Source organism: Palaemon carinicauda, chromosome 1 (genome assembly GCF_036898095.1).
Source record: "Palaemon carinicauda isolate YSFRI2023 chromosome 1, ASM3689809v2, whole genome shotgun sequence".
In the NCBI taxonomy this organism is placed as follows: Eukaryota; Metazoa; Arthropoda; class Malacostraca; order Decapoda; family Palaemonidae; genus Palaemon; species Palaemon carinicauda.
The window spans coordinates 104,659,505-104,673,219 of NC_090725.1; the positions used below are offsets into that span (position 1 = coordinate 104,659,505).

The 13,715-nt window shown below is 48.1% G+C and overlaps 1 protein-coding gene across 1 annotated transcript in view; it reads left to right on the top strand.

The window, feature by feature from the left end:
- LOC137650482 (AN1-type zinc finger protein 1-like) overlaps positions 1 to 13,715 on the top strand; it is a 64,894-nt gene that overhangs the window by 5,818 nt on the left and 45,361 nt on the right. The window contains exon 2 of the mRNA XM_068383712.1: positions 367 to 486. Within this exon, the coding sequence (XP_068239813.1) occupies positions 367 to 486 (120 nt within the window). The remainder of the gene's footprint in view (positions 1 to 366; positions 487 to 13,715) is intronic.

The window sequence follows — 13,715 nt, forward strand, 5'->3', positions numbered from 1 at the left end:
TGAGAGATTTTTTTCCATTTTTTTTTTTGTCAAAAAGCTTATGGTCAGAGTACTATCAGTAAATGAATTGAAGGGAAGTATTGAAATAATTACTTTTATTATGAAGTGTTCTTTTTGTTGAATATGATGTTTAGATTATCTTTAGGGAAACAAAATGGAAACTGAAAAGCAAGAAAAATCTTTGAAATTGGAAACCTACTAAAAGACATTCACAATTGCACACACAGTTAAAATATAAGCCTATGTAGCAGAAAATTGTTTACATATCTTTTAATGAAATAATAAACTGCTTATTTATAAGTATTTTATATCAATGTAATCACATGCAGTAGAAAGATTAAAGGTTGTTGAAATAATTTTGTACAGGGGCCAGGAGGAGGTCCATTACGGTATCCTTGTGAACTCCAAGGATGTAAGGATGGTGAATTGGCTCCCGTAATTTGTATAGTGTGCTCAAAGAATTTCTGCCTTGCCCACAGACATCGGGTATGTACAATCTTGAAATTTAGTTCTTGCCACAAATTCTTATCTGTAAGTTTGGATAACATTTTAATTTTAGGAAATAAGTGTTCATGTGAAATACCAACTACTGTACTCCCTTACCAGAGCTTGATACTTAATTGGCCAGCATACTAAGAGTTGATTTAAAAAGGGTACTCTTACTTTTATTGTGTGGAGCAATATCCTATTGCTTATTTCCTTCCCTCACTGCGTTTATTTTTCCCTGTTGGACCCCTCGGGCATATAGCATCTTGCTTTTCCAACTAGGGTTGTAGCTTGGCTAGTAATAATAATAATAATAATAACACCATCTCATAGCTTTCCACTTTTTTAAGCTTTAGCCCATGGAACTCATTGGTGCTATGGTAGGAACCATGATTTTCTCATTTTTATTTCTTCTTTTTTCTTCCAGAAGTTGAAGTATTTACCTTTCTTTTTATACTCTTATTTTTTTATCAAGGTTTTCCCCATATATTATTATTGACTTTTGTCTGAACAAGATTCCAGGTTATGCTTTTAAATTGTAAATAAACCTTCAATCTAACCTAACCTGACTACTGAGTCACGTTTCCAGATTTTAGAAGGGGCTGAAAGATTTGATCATGAGTGAGTTGAAAGTTGCTGCTAAACATAAATAAGTTGAAAATATTAATGAAAAGATACGCAAATGAAAGTAGTTAGAAAGGAAACAAATAATACAACTTTGAATCAAATGGATGCTGCACAAAACCTTCAGTACAACATGCAGTATGCCACACAATTCCAACTTTAGGTTATAATCAGTACCCTGTTTGTTTGCTAGGGCCTTGCTGAAGTTGTGTTTGATTGTACAAGTACATTTTATAATGGTATGGAAATAGATAATATTGATATGTATGAAGGTGTAGACCCAAATGACAATTTTCTTTTTATGCAAAGACAGTTAATTTCTAAGCTCTAAGGATTTTTATCATCATTTGCAAGCTAGCTAGGAAAGGTTATTTTTGCATTTGTATGAAGATTGGTAATGATACTCTAGCCCTACCAATTACTGGACAATTTTTCTAACTTACTATCTAAATTTTTTGAAAGGTGGGCAAAATATCTTGGACGTACATTATATCTATTCCTTATTTACAGTTTGGATTTTTAAAGGCTTGGGGGCTTATGATGCTCTTCTTACAATTTCAAATGTCTCTTAGAAATCATTAGTTGTTCCGTAACCGAAATACAAACCACGCTATTTACATTGCGTTTACTTTCGGCGTAGCTGAAATTGACGAGCCATTAGATTTTAACGAGGGTTTACTACCCCGCGCTAGTTAGCAGGGGTAGGGGGAGGGGTAGCTTGCTACCCCTCCCCCCCTCACACACCGGTGAAATGTCTCACTTCATTTTTGGCTCGGACGATGGACAGACGTGCCTGTCTTCGTCCTCGCTTGGCAGCCATTATTTGTTTTGTCTTTACTTAATCCCTTACTTTTCAATATTAAACTTACCCGATAATCATGTAGCTGTCAACTCCGTTGCCCGACAGAATTCTATGGAGGGATACGCCAGCTATCACAATACTAGAAGGGGGTGTACTTACCAGCGCCACCTGTGGCCAGGTACTCAATCATTTGTTGTTGACACCTCCTCAATTATTCCTCTGTCGTGCTTCCGGCTAGACGTTCTGGGATACGCTTATGGTCTTCGAGTTTATTCACGGATATTTGGTGAAGTATTCTCTCAGATTAACGGCTGTCGCTTTACTGGAATCCTTTTTATATTAGCTAGATAGCTTTTATATAATACTGATTAACGGTTAATGAATTTTGCTTGTTTTTGGATCACCCTTTGGCTAACTCTTTGAAACAAGATGTCTGACGTTTCGCAAGCCCCCTCCCATAGACGATGTAGGTCTTGCAATAGGCGTATTCCGAAGGCCTCGGTAGATCCTCACACCGCTTGTTCTGACTGTAGGGACAGGCCCTGTCTATTAGAAAATCGATGTGAGGAATGCGCCGGACTTTCGGAATTGGAATTTGTCCGTCTTTTAAAATATTCATCTAAGTTAGAGAGAGGTAGAGTTAGGAGAAGTTCTTCTCACTCTTCTATGTTTTCCTCACCTCATGATCCCCTACCTTTTCCTACCCCTGTAGTGGCTACCCCCGAACCTACTGTGTGCCCTCCGCCTGATATGTCAATTGTTTTGCGTGCTATTCAGGCTTTAGGAGATAAAGTAGAATCAGTGGTAAGTGACCATAAGTCTCTGATGGCCGAGGTTAAAGAACTGAAGGTCAAGAGTGCAGTGGGTGGAAATAGTGCCAGTGCTGTGACGAGTGCTAGTGTCGGTGCAGTGCCAAGTGCTAGTGGTGCCAGTGTGGTGCGTGAGGATTTTTCTGTGCGAGCCAGTCGTCCTCCCAGTCCGGGACCTCTTGCAAGCTCCCATGCCCAGGGGAGAAGCAATGTCGAAGGGCTTAAGGGTTCGACAGGCCTTGTTAGGCGCACAGAACTATCCTCGGTGGTTGCGGGCGTGTCTTCCTTAGACCGTCACTCCCACCTGCAGACGATTGAGCCCGTCTTCTCGTCCGCTGATCAACTAGCAGGGAAGAAACGTTGGTCTCAGGTCTCGAGACCGCTTAAACGTAGAGTTCAGTCCGCGAGTGCTCAGCCAGGTTGCAGTCATTGGCTCAGCTCTGACTCGCCTCAGTCTTCTGTCGACTGTACTCCGCCCAAGAGGAGTAAGGTTCTGCCAAAACAGAGCCCGACTGTGACTTTACCTCAGTCTGTTATCGTTTCTGCCGACCCCAAGTGGACCCTGCTTCAGTCCATGCAAGCTCAGCTTTCGGACTTGATGCGTGAGTGTCGGGCTGAGAGTGTTGCACCTCCTCCTCCGCCTACACTCCCTCCGCCTGTTCTCGCTCCGCCTGTGCTCGCCCAGCCTGCACCTGCTCCGCCTGGTCGCAGCACCATCTGCCAGGCGTACGATGTTGAGCCACTTTCGGAGTTCGCTGTTCCCAGTGTTGTTCAGCCTCAGCCTTCTTTAAGGCAACCCTTGCTTTGGGATCAGGAGAGTTATTCCACTCTTCCTCCGCCTCCCCTTGCTGCTCCACCAGTGGTGCAACTCTCGGTTGGGGTACAACAACCTCTCCCCTCCGTGAGTCTGTCTGCTCAACCATCGCTGCAGCGAGCTCAACCCTCCTCAAGGCAAGCTCCTCTACACCCTGGACTTGCGCCTCAGGAGCCTCAGCTTGCGAGAACTTTACCTTGTTCTGCGCAGCCTCAACCTCTTCATGCTCCACTCATCTCACAGGAACAGGAACGGACTACTCCGCCTCCGTCCTCCGCTCAGCTTGTGCAATCCTTGGGTTCAACTCTTGCTAGGAGTCAACCTCCTTCACCCATGCGCCTGCCTTCTGCTTCGTCTGTTGTTCAGCCTTTGCAGTCTGAGCCTCAGGTTTTCCCTCAACAGTTACAGGAAGAGGAAACCTCTGTTATTGTTCCTACCCGTTCTGACTCTGCGGTTCAGCATTCTGGTCCGATCGCTTCGCTACCCTCTGCTGATGAGGTGTCGGATGATGAGGAGGCACACCTTGATCCCTCATCAGACGTGGAAGAGTCTAAGCTTTCTCCATTGTCGATTGATTTTCGAAAGGTCTTGGCTCTACTCAGGGAGATTTACCCAGACCACTTCGTCTCTGCTATTCCCCGCTCTCCTCCATCTGAGTTTTCGCTGGGTGTACAACAAGCTAAGTCCAACTATACTAAGCTTGTCCTAGCTAGATCCTCCAAGAGGGCTTTAAGGATCTTAGGGGAGTGGCTGCAGTCTAAACAACACCTTGGCAAGACTTCCTTCATGTTCCCTCCAACGAAGCTCGCTTCGAAAGGTTGCGTTTGGTATGCCACAGGGGAAGCACCAGGCTTGGGAGTACCTGCCTCTGCCCAGGCTGACTTCTCAAGTCTGGTGGACTCGCCTCGGAGGACTGCTATGAGACGCTCGAAGGTTTGTTGGACCTTCTCAGACCTGGATCATCTTCTGAAAGGGTTGTTCAGAGCTTTTGAAATGTTCAACTTTCTCGACTGGTGCCTGGGAGCCCTCAGCAAGAAAACCTCTCCTGCGGACAAAGATTCTGCCATGCTAATCATGTCCTGCATGGATAAGGCCATCAGAGATGGATCGGGTGAGCTAGCGTCGTTATTTGTATCAGGGGTGTTGAAGAAAAGGGAACAACTGTGTACCTTCCTTTCCGCCAGCATTACACCGTGCCAACGGTCACAACTCCTTTTTGCTCCACTCTCAAAGTTCCTCTTTCCCGAGGAGCTAGTTAAGGACTTGTCGGCTGCCCTGATACAAAAGGACACGCACGATCTTGTAGCCTCATCGGCTCGTAAGTCTAAGGTTGCCACCTCAGTCCCCAAGACTTATCGCTCCCCAGTGGCTGATACCCCGGCTACGAGGTTCATACCGCCCTTTCGTGGTAGAGCCCCCAGCCGAGGAAGCTCCCGTCCAGACTCTCACAGGAGCAAGTCTAGGAAAGGACCCAGGACATCTAAGGGAAAGAACTGACTCTCAGATTCTCCAGACAACAGTAGGAGCCAGACTCAAGATCTTCTGGCGAGCCTGGGAGAAGAGAGGTGCAGACGCACAGTCTGTCAGTTGGCTGAGGTACGGTTACAAGATTCCATTCTGCCTCAAACCACCTCTGACCACATCGCCCATCAACCTCTCTCCCAACTACAAAGAAGAGGACAAGAGGCTAGCATTGCAACAGGAGGTGTCGCTACTTGTGCAGAAGAAGGCAGTGGTTATAGTCCGGGACCATCAATCCCCGGGCTTCTACAACCGTCTCTTTCTTGTGGCCAAGAAGACAGTGGTTATAGTCCGGGACCATCAATCCCCGGGCTTCTACAACCGTCTCTTTCTTGTGGCCAAGAAGACAGGAGGTTGGAGACCGGTGCTGGACGTCAGCTCTCTCAACGAGTATGTCACCAAGCAGACGTTCACGATGGAGACGACCAAGTCGGTCTTAGCAGCGGTCAGACAGGAGGACTGGATGGTCTCGTTGGACTTGAAAGATGCATACTTTCACGTTCCCATTCATCCAGACTCCCAACCTTTCCTGAGATTCGTTTTCGGAAAGGTTGTCTATCAGTTCCAAGCCCTGTGTTTTGGCCTAAGCACAGCTCCTATGGTCTTTACTCATCTGATGAGGAATGTAGCGAAATTCCTACACTTATCGAACATCAGAGCCTCCCTCTACCTAGACGACTGGCTGTTGAGAGCCTCCACGAGTCGTCGTTGTCTGGAGAACCTCAATTGGACTTTAGATTTAATCAGAGACCTAGGTCTATTAGTCAATTTAGAGAAATCTCAACTCATTCCCTCCCAATCCATTGTGTACCTGGGAATGGAGATTCAGAGTCGGGATTTTCGGGCTTTTCCATCGGCCCCCAGGATAAACCAAGCATCATGAGCATGCTGAAGAGGAGCAATTGCTCAGTGAGACAGTGGATGAGTCTCACAGGGACCCTCTCATCACTGGCCCTGTTTGTCGAGCTAGGGAGACTCCACCTCCGCCCTCTTCAATTCCACCTTGCGGCTCATTGGGACAAGGGCTCGACTCTAGAAGCAGTCTCTATCCCTATCAACCAAGAGATGAAGACCACTCTCCTGTGGTGGAAGCACAATCTCCTTCTCAAGGAGGGTCTATCATTGGCCATCCAGACCCCCCATCTTCATCTCTTCTCAGATGCATCGGACTCGGGCTGGGGTGCGACCTTGGACGGACGGGAATGCTCAGGAGTATGGAACAAGGAACAAGGATTACTCCACATCAACTGCAAGGAACTGTTAGCAGTTCATCTAGCCCTGTTGAACTTCAAGTCCCTCCTGCTAGGCAAAGTGGTGGAGGTGAATTCAGACAACACCACAGCCTTGGCTTACATCTCCAAGCAAGGAGGGACCCATTCGAGGAGCCTTTACGAGATCGCAAAGGACCTCCTCATTTGGTCAAGAGGTCTAAACCTCTCTCTGGTCACGAGGTTCATCCAGGGCGATATGAATGTTTCAGCGGATCGCCTCAGCAGAAGGAATCAGGTCATTCCCACGGAATGGACCCTCCACAAGAGTGTGTGCAACAGACTTTGGACCTTGTGGGGTCAACCTACCATAGATCTGTTTGCCACCTCCATAACCAAGAGACTTCCGCTTTATTGTTCCCCTGTTCCAGACCCTGCAGCGGTTCATGTGGATGCTTTTCTTCTGAACTGGTCCCATCTCGACCTGTACGCATTCCCTCCGTTCAAGATAATAAACAAAGTTCTGCAGAAATTCGTCTCGCACGAAGGGACACGGCTGACGCTGGTTGCTCCCCTTTGGCCTGCAAGAGAATGGTACACAGAGGTACTTCAATGGCTAGTCGACTTCCCCAGGACTCTACCTCTAAGAGTGGACCTTCTACGTCAACCACACGTAGACAGGTTGCATCCAAACCTCCACGCTCTTCGGCTGACTGCCTTCAGACTGTCGAAAGATTCGCTAGAGCTAGAGGCTTTTCGAAGGAGGCAGCCAGTGCGATTGCCAGAGCTAGAAGAATTTCCACTCGTAGAGTCTACCAGTCTAAGTGGGAGGTCTTCCGAAGCTGGTGTAGAGCCAATTCAATATCCTCTACCAATACCTCTGTGATCAAAATAGCTGACTTCCTTCTTCATCTTAGGAATGAGAGATCCCTTTCAACACCTACGATTAAAGGATATAGGAGCATGTTGGCCTCAGTTCTCCGCCACAGGGGTTTGGACCTGTCTTCCAACAAGGACCTTCAAGACATTCTCAAGTCTTTTGAGACGTCTAAAGAACGTCGTCTTTCCACTCCAGGCTGGAATCTAGACGTAGTCTTAAGGTTCCTTATGACATCTAGGTTCGAACCTCTTCAGTCAGCTTCCTTCAAGGATTTTACCCTCAAGACTGCTTTTCTCGTTTGCCTTGCAACAGCTAAGAGAGTCAGTGAGGTTCATGCCTTCAGCAAGAACATTGGTTTCACAACCGAATCTGCAACATGTTCTTTTCAGCTTGGATTCCTAGCAAAGAACGAGCTTCCTTCACGTCCTTGGCCTAGATCGTTCGAAATACCTAGCCTCTCCAACATGGTAGGTAACGAACTAGAGAGAGTTCTTTGCCCTGTCAGAGCTCTCAAATATTATCTGAAGAGGTCTAAACCTATTCGAGGACAGTCAGAAGCCTTATGGTGTGCCATCAAGAAACCCTCGAGACCCATGTCCAAGAATGGGCTTTCGTACTATATAAGGCTTCTGATCAGAGAAGCACACTCTCACTTAAAGGAGGAAGACCTTGCATTGCTGAAGGTAAGGACCCACGAAGTAAGAGCTGTAGCTACTTCGTTGGCCTTTAATAAAAACCGTTCTCTGCAGAGCATTATGGATGCAACCTATTGGAGGAGCAAGTCAGTGTTTGCATCATTTTATCTGAAAGATGTCCAGTCTCTTTACGAGAACTGCTACACCCTGGGACCATTCGTAGCAGCGAGTGCAGTAGTAGGTGAGGGCTCAGCCACTACATTCCCTTAATCCCATAACCTTTTTTTTAACCTTTCTCTTGAATACTTTTATTGTTGTTTTTATGGTTGTTACGGTAGGCTAAGAAGCCTTCCGCATCCTTGGATTTGGCGGGTGGTCTATTCATTCTTGAGAAGCGCCTGGGTTAAAGGTTTGGTAGAGGTCCTTTAGTAGGGGTTGCAACCCCGTGTACTTTGGCACCTTTGGGTTGATTCAGCCTCCAAGAGGAACGCTGCGCTCAGTAAGGAAGACGAACTTTAAATAAAAGGCAGAGTAACGGTTCTATTCGACTTCCTTACCAGGTACTTATTATTTCATTGTTATTTGAGATAACTGTTATATGAAATATGGGATACTTAGCTATCCTTTAATCATGTACACTGGTTTTCACCCACCTCCCTGGGTGTGAATCAGCTACATGATTATCGGGTAAGTTTAATATTGAAAAATGTTATTTTTATTAATAAAATAAATTTTTGAATATACTTACCCGATAATCATGATTTAATCGACCCTCCCTTTCCTCCCCAGAGAGAACCAGTGGACCGAGGAATAATTGAGGAGGTGTCAACAACAAATGATTGAGTACCTGGCCACAGGTGGCGCTGGTAAGTACACCCCCTTCTAGTATTGTGATAGCTGGCGTATCCCTCCATAGAATTCTGTCGGGCAACGGAGTTGACAGCTACATGATTATCGGGTAAGTATATTCAAAAATTTATTTTATTAATAAAAATAACATTTTTCTTGTACTCGATATACAGTGGTACCTCTACTTACGAATTTAATTCGTTCCACAACCAACTTCGGATGTAGAAAATGTTCGAATGTAGAAACGAATTTTCCCATAAGAATAAATGGTAATTCATTTAATTCGTTCCTCAGCCTAAAAACCCATAATAAATCCTTAATAAATGGCTATACATAATTACACATAACAATAACATAACTGCATAATATGAAAGAAGCATGTAAAAAAGATAATTATAAAGAAATAAAAAAAAAAATGTGTTTTATTGCCACTTTACCTTAGAGACAGGCCAACGCAGGTGTAGGATTTGCTACGCCAGGAGGAGACGGACGATCAGCGAGAAGGTAGACATGGTGTTAACATGTTCTTTAAATAAATACTCTCTCTCTCTCCTCTCTCTCTCTCTCTCTCTCTCTCTCTCTCTCCTCTCTCTCTCTCTCTCTCTCTCTCTCTCTCTCTCCTCTCGTTCTCACTGTTAGTGTTAGAGACGTCTATTAATTTTTTCTGAGAGAGAGAGAGAGAGAGAGAGTAAACAAAAATGAGAGATTAAACAAAAATGTGTTGTGTACATATGATTTTTAACAGCTGTTAACGAGTTGAAAGGACAGTTAAATGTAACTAAAAAAACAATATCAGCAAATCTGAATTCCTTTATTAACTAAAACAAATATTGATACAAACACGCTCGTGTGCGTATGCACAAACACACACGCACGAGGAGACACGATCGGCGAGGAGGTAGAGATGGTGACTGCGATAACATACCGTAACTTACACTACGGAAATTTTAATCTAACTTAGCTCATTTATATATTTTTTTTTTATATTTCATATTTTTTACATTTTTTTTTCTTTTGATTTTTTATTTTCATCACTTTCAGTGACGAGTTACGGTATGTTATCGCAGTCACCATCTCTACCTCCTCCCGACCGTCTCTCTTACTGCGTAGCAATTTTTGCACGTGTGTGTGTGTTTTGTGCATACGCACACGAGTGTGTTTGTATCAATATTTGTTTTAGTTAATAAAGGAATTCAGATTAGCTGTTATTACTTTCTTAGTTACATTTAATTGTTTTTCAACTCGTTGACGGTGTTAAAAATCATATGTACTCTAAACACATTTTTGTTTAATCTCTCTCTCTCTCTCTCTCTCTCTCTCTCTCTCTCTCTCTCTCTCTCTCTCTCTCCTCTCTCTCTCGGAAAAAAAATAGACGTTTGTTCCGTAACCGAAATACAAACCACGCTATTTACATTGGGTTTACCTTTTAGCGCAGCTGAAATTGGCGAGCCCATTAGCATCTAACGAGGGTGTATTACCCCCGCGCTAGTTAGCGGGGGGGTAGGGGAGTGGTAGCTAGCTACTCCTCCCCCCCTCACACACAGATGAATGCTCACTTTCACTTTTGGCTCGGACTGTGACAGACGTCTCTGTCTTGGTCCTCTCTTGGCAGCCATTGTTTGTTTTGGTCTTTACTTTAATCGCTTACTTTTCTTTTACTCAATATATATGTAAACATGTTTTCATGTTTGTATATATATTTGAGTATAGAAACCAGTAAGTTTCCTTTTCAGATTTGTGTGTGTAGTGTACGATATCTACGTGGTGTCCTCGGCAGTTAGGCCACCACGGCGTAATTTTATGGGTGGCAAATCGAGTTTGACTTCGGTCTTTCTCTCTCTCTCTCTCTCTTGAGGTCGTTCACTCCTTTTACTACGTGTTACTACGCCCTTGTAGCTTCCTTTCCGTGTGGGGGGGGGGGGTTGCTACGGCCGTACGTTTGTCTCAATTAGTTTATGAATCTAATAGTAGTTGTTTTTTTTTTTCAGCTTGTAGAACGATTCCTTTTGGGGTTTTCGTTCTTTCTTTAGTGTTCATTCATTTTTAAATTACATAATTACATAGTTTCATAATTATAATTGTTATAATTCTGGTTTGGTTACAGCTCTCCTTCCGTGAGTGTAAGTGGTTGTGAGGGCACGTGCCTGTTGTGTAATTCTTGTTTCCTTTCCCTCGGGATTCCTCTTCAGAGCCTTCCCGGGGGAATGAATGTGTACTAATGATTTTTGTTTATTTTTTTACAGTTACCGATCTAGTCCGTTTCTGTAATATGGCAACGGTGTGAGGTGTCTTGTTGAGGCCTGGGGATTCGGCCTGTTGCTGCTCTCCCCCCTTGTATTTTCGTCAGGGGGCGTGTCTCCTTCTACTGGAAGTACTCCCGTGACGACGGGACAGCTCTCCAGTTCATTTTAGGAACTCTCAGGAGGTTTGCCTCCTTGGGCGGGTAACTTTCCTTCCGAGGGAAGTTTTTCCTGTCCAGGCTTGAGTTTTTCCCCTTTTGGGGGGTTCTTCTCTTGCCTTTTTTTCGTGCGACTATGCTCTTGGTGCTGAGCGGTCACACCTGCAGTTTCGTTCAAGGGGCTGGGCAACTGCAGGAGCCCCTCTTCGGAGGATTGCTCCTTTTAGGTCACTGGCTGACCAGTCTCTTCTATGAAGTGTTTCTCTTTCGTTTCGCGAGAGAGTACACTCAAGAGACACTCCTCTTCGGAGGATTCTTCTGCTGCTGTTGCTGTTGGCCTCCCTCGCCGTAAAGCCCACCGTCCGCCTCGTCGTAATGGCCTCTCATCTCCCTATAAGGGTGCTAAGAGGCGCCTTTTTGAATCTCCGTTTGCAGCCTACAACTCCTTTTTCTTGATCTTCCGCCTTGGTGCAGATGGACAGCAGTCTGATCTCGTCTTCCGACGGGCAACGGTCTTCCCGACGGACAACGGTCTTCCAACGGACATCAGTCTCCCGGCGGACAGGCTACGGTCTTCCGATGGACATCTGTCTCCCGACGGACAACTTTCCCTTCGGGGCAAAGGGTTGCCTCCCACGGGGGTTCTTCCCTTGCGTGTCAGGGTTCCCCTGCGCGCCCCTCTGCTGTGTTCTCTCCTGCTCCTGCTCAGTATTAGCGACCAGGCGCTCTCCTTTCGCCAGCGCTCTCCTGTTCATCAGCGCTCTCATGATGATCATCCCTGCTGTCCTGTTGGTTCCTGTTACGCGCCCATGTTCGCCCTCGCGATCTAGAACTTCGGTTCAGGTCTGGGTCAAGGACTCTTCTTCTATGCGCAGGCTTCCACGCGTTGCCTTCTGCTCGTCAGCGATCATCAGGCTCGCCAGCGATCACCTGCTCGCCAGCGCGCACAGGCGATTTTAGTATCGCTTATTCAACAGCGTTCTACACGTCAGCGATCACCTGTCTCTCGGCGATCTCCGGATCGCCCGCGTGTGTTACAGCCAACGTTCTCCAACCCTTCTGAAGGAACATGGTTTCGCAAGCTACTAGCTCGCCATCGCCCCACCTGCGCATGCTGCTCGCCATCGCCCACCTGCGCATGCTGCTCGCCATCGCCCACCTGCGCATGCTGCTTGCCATCGCGCGATCGCCCACCTGCGCATGCTGCTCGCCATCGCGCGGATCGCCCACCTGCGGATGCTGCTCGCCATCGCGCGATCGCCCACCTGCGGATGCTGCTCGCCCCACCTGCGGATGCTGCTCGCCCACCTGCGGATGCTGCTCGCCATCGCGGCGAATCGCCCCACCTGCGCATGCTGCTCGCCATCGCGCGATCGCCCACCTGCGCATGCTGCTCGCCATCGCGCGATCGCCCACCTGCGCATGCTGCTCGCCATCGCGCGATCGCCCCCCCCTGCGGATGCTGCTCGCCATCGCGCGATCGCCCCCCTGCGGATGCTGCTCGCCATCCGCGCGATCGCCCACCTGCGCATGCTGCTCGCCATCGCGCGATGGTTCACCCGCGCATGCTGCTCGCCATCGCGCGATGGCTCACCCCGCGCATGCTGCTCGCCATCGCTCGCCAACGCGTCGACATGCCACAACGCGCCATCGCCAACCTGCGCGTTAGCGCTCACCAGCTCACCACCGATCGCCTTTGATCCATATCGCCAGCGGTCTTCCTCGCCCACGCGGCAGCGCGTTTCCTCGCCATCGCGCTAACGCTTGCGTTCGCCGCCTCGGACTCGCGCTCATTCACCTGCCCACCCTCGCGACCGCTCGCTCTGCGCACGCCGTTCGCATTGCGCGACCCGCTCGCCTGCGCGCTCTGCGTGACCGCTCGCCTGCGTGACCGCTCGGCCTGCGTGACCGCTCGCCTGCGTGCCCGCGTGACCGCTTGCCTGCGCTCCCGCGCGATCATTCGCCTGCGCGCCCACACGCCCACGTGCCTGCACGTCTACGCTCATGCGAGTCCGCGCACATGCTCTCCAATGTTCGCCCGACGCACGAACCAAACGGTATTCCGTCGCGCGGACGGACGCTGTTCCCGTCGCGCGAACTGACGCTGTTCCGTCGCGCGAACCGACGGTGTTTCCGTCGCGCGAACCGACGGTGTTCCGTCGCGCGAACCGACGCTGTTCCGTCGCGCCGAACCGACGGTGTTCCGTCGCGCGAATCCGACGGTGTTCCCGTCGCGCGAACCGACGGTGTTCCGTCGCGCGAACCGACGGTGTTCCGTCGCGCGAAACCGACGCTGTTCCGTCGCGCGAACCGACGGTGTTCCGTCGCGGCGAACCGACGGTGTTTCTTCGCGCGAACCGACGGTGTTTCTTCGCACGAACGTCGGCTTAATTCTTGCAGTATCCATTGCTCGTCTATGGGTTATCCGCTCGCCGACCACCAGCTCTCGCCCTCCTTCTGCGCTCCTTAGCTCACCTTCGTTTGCGTTCCTGCGTGGCCGCGCATGGGCGCTTCCACGTTCGCCCACGCGCAAATCTTTGAATTACCATCGCGCGAGCTCCAGGGCGATTGCGACCACGATTTCCATTGGGGTTTTCGCAGCATGGCTAGCCTGGCGAGTTCTTCTGGAGCATATTTCCAGAACACGGCCCTCACCCTGTAAACGCAGAGCATGGCACTTGCAAGATAA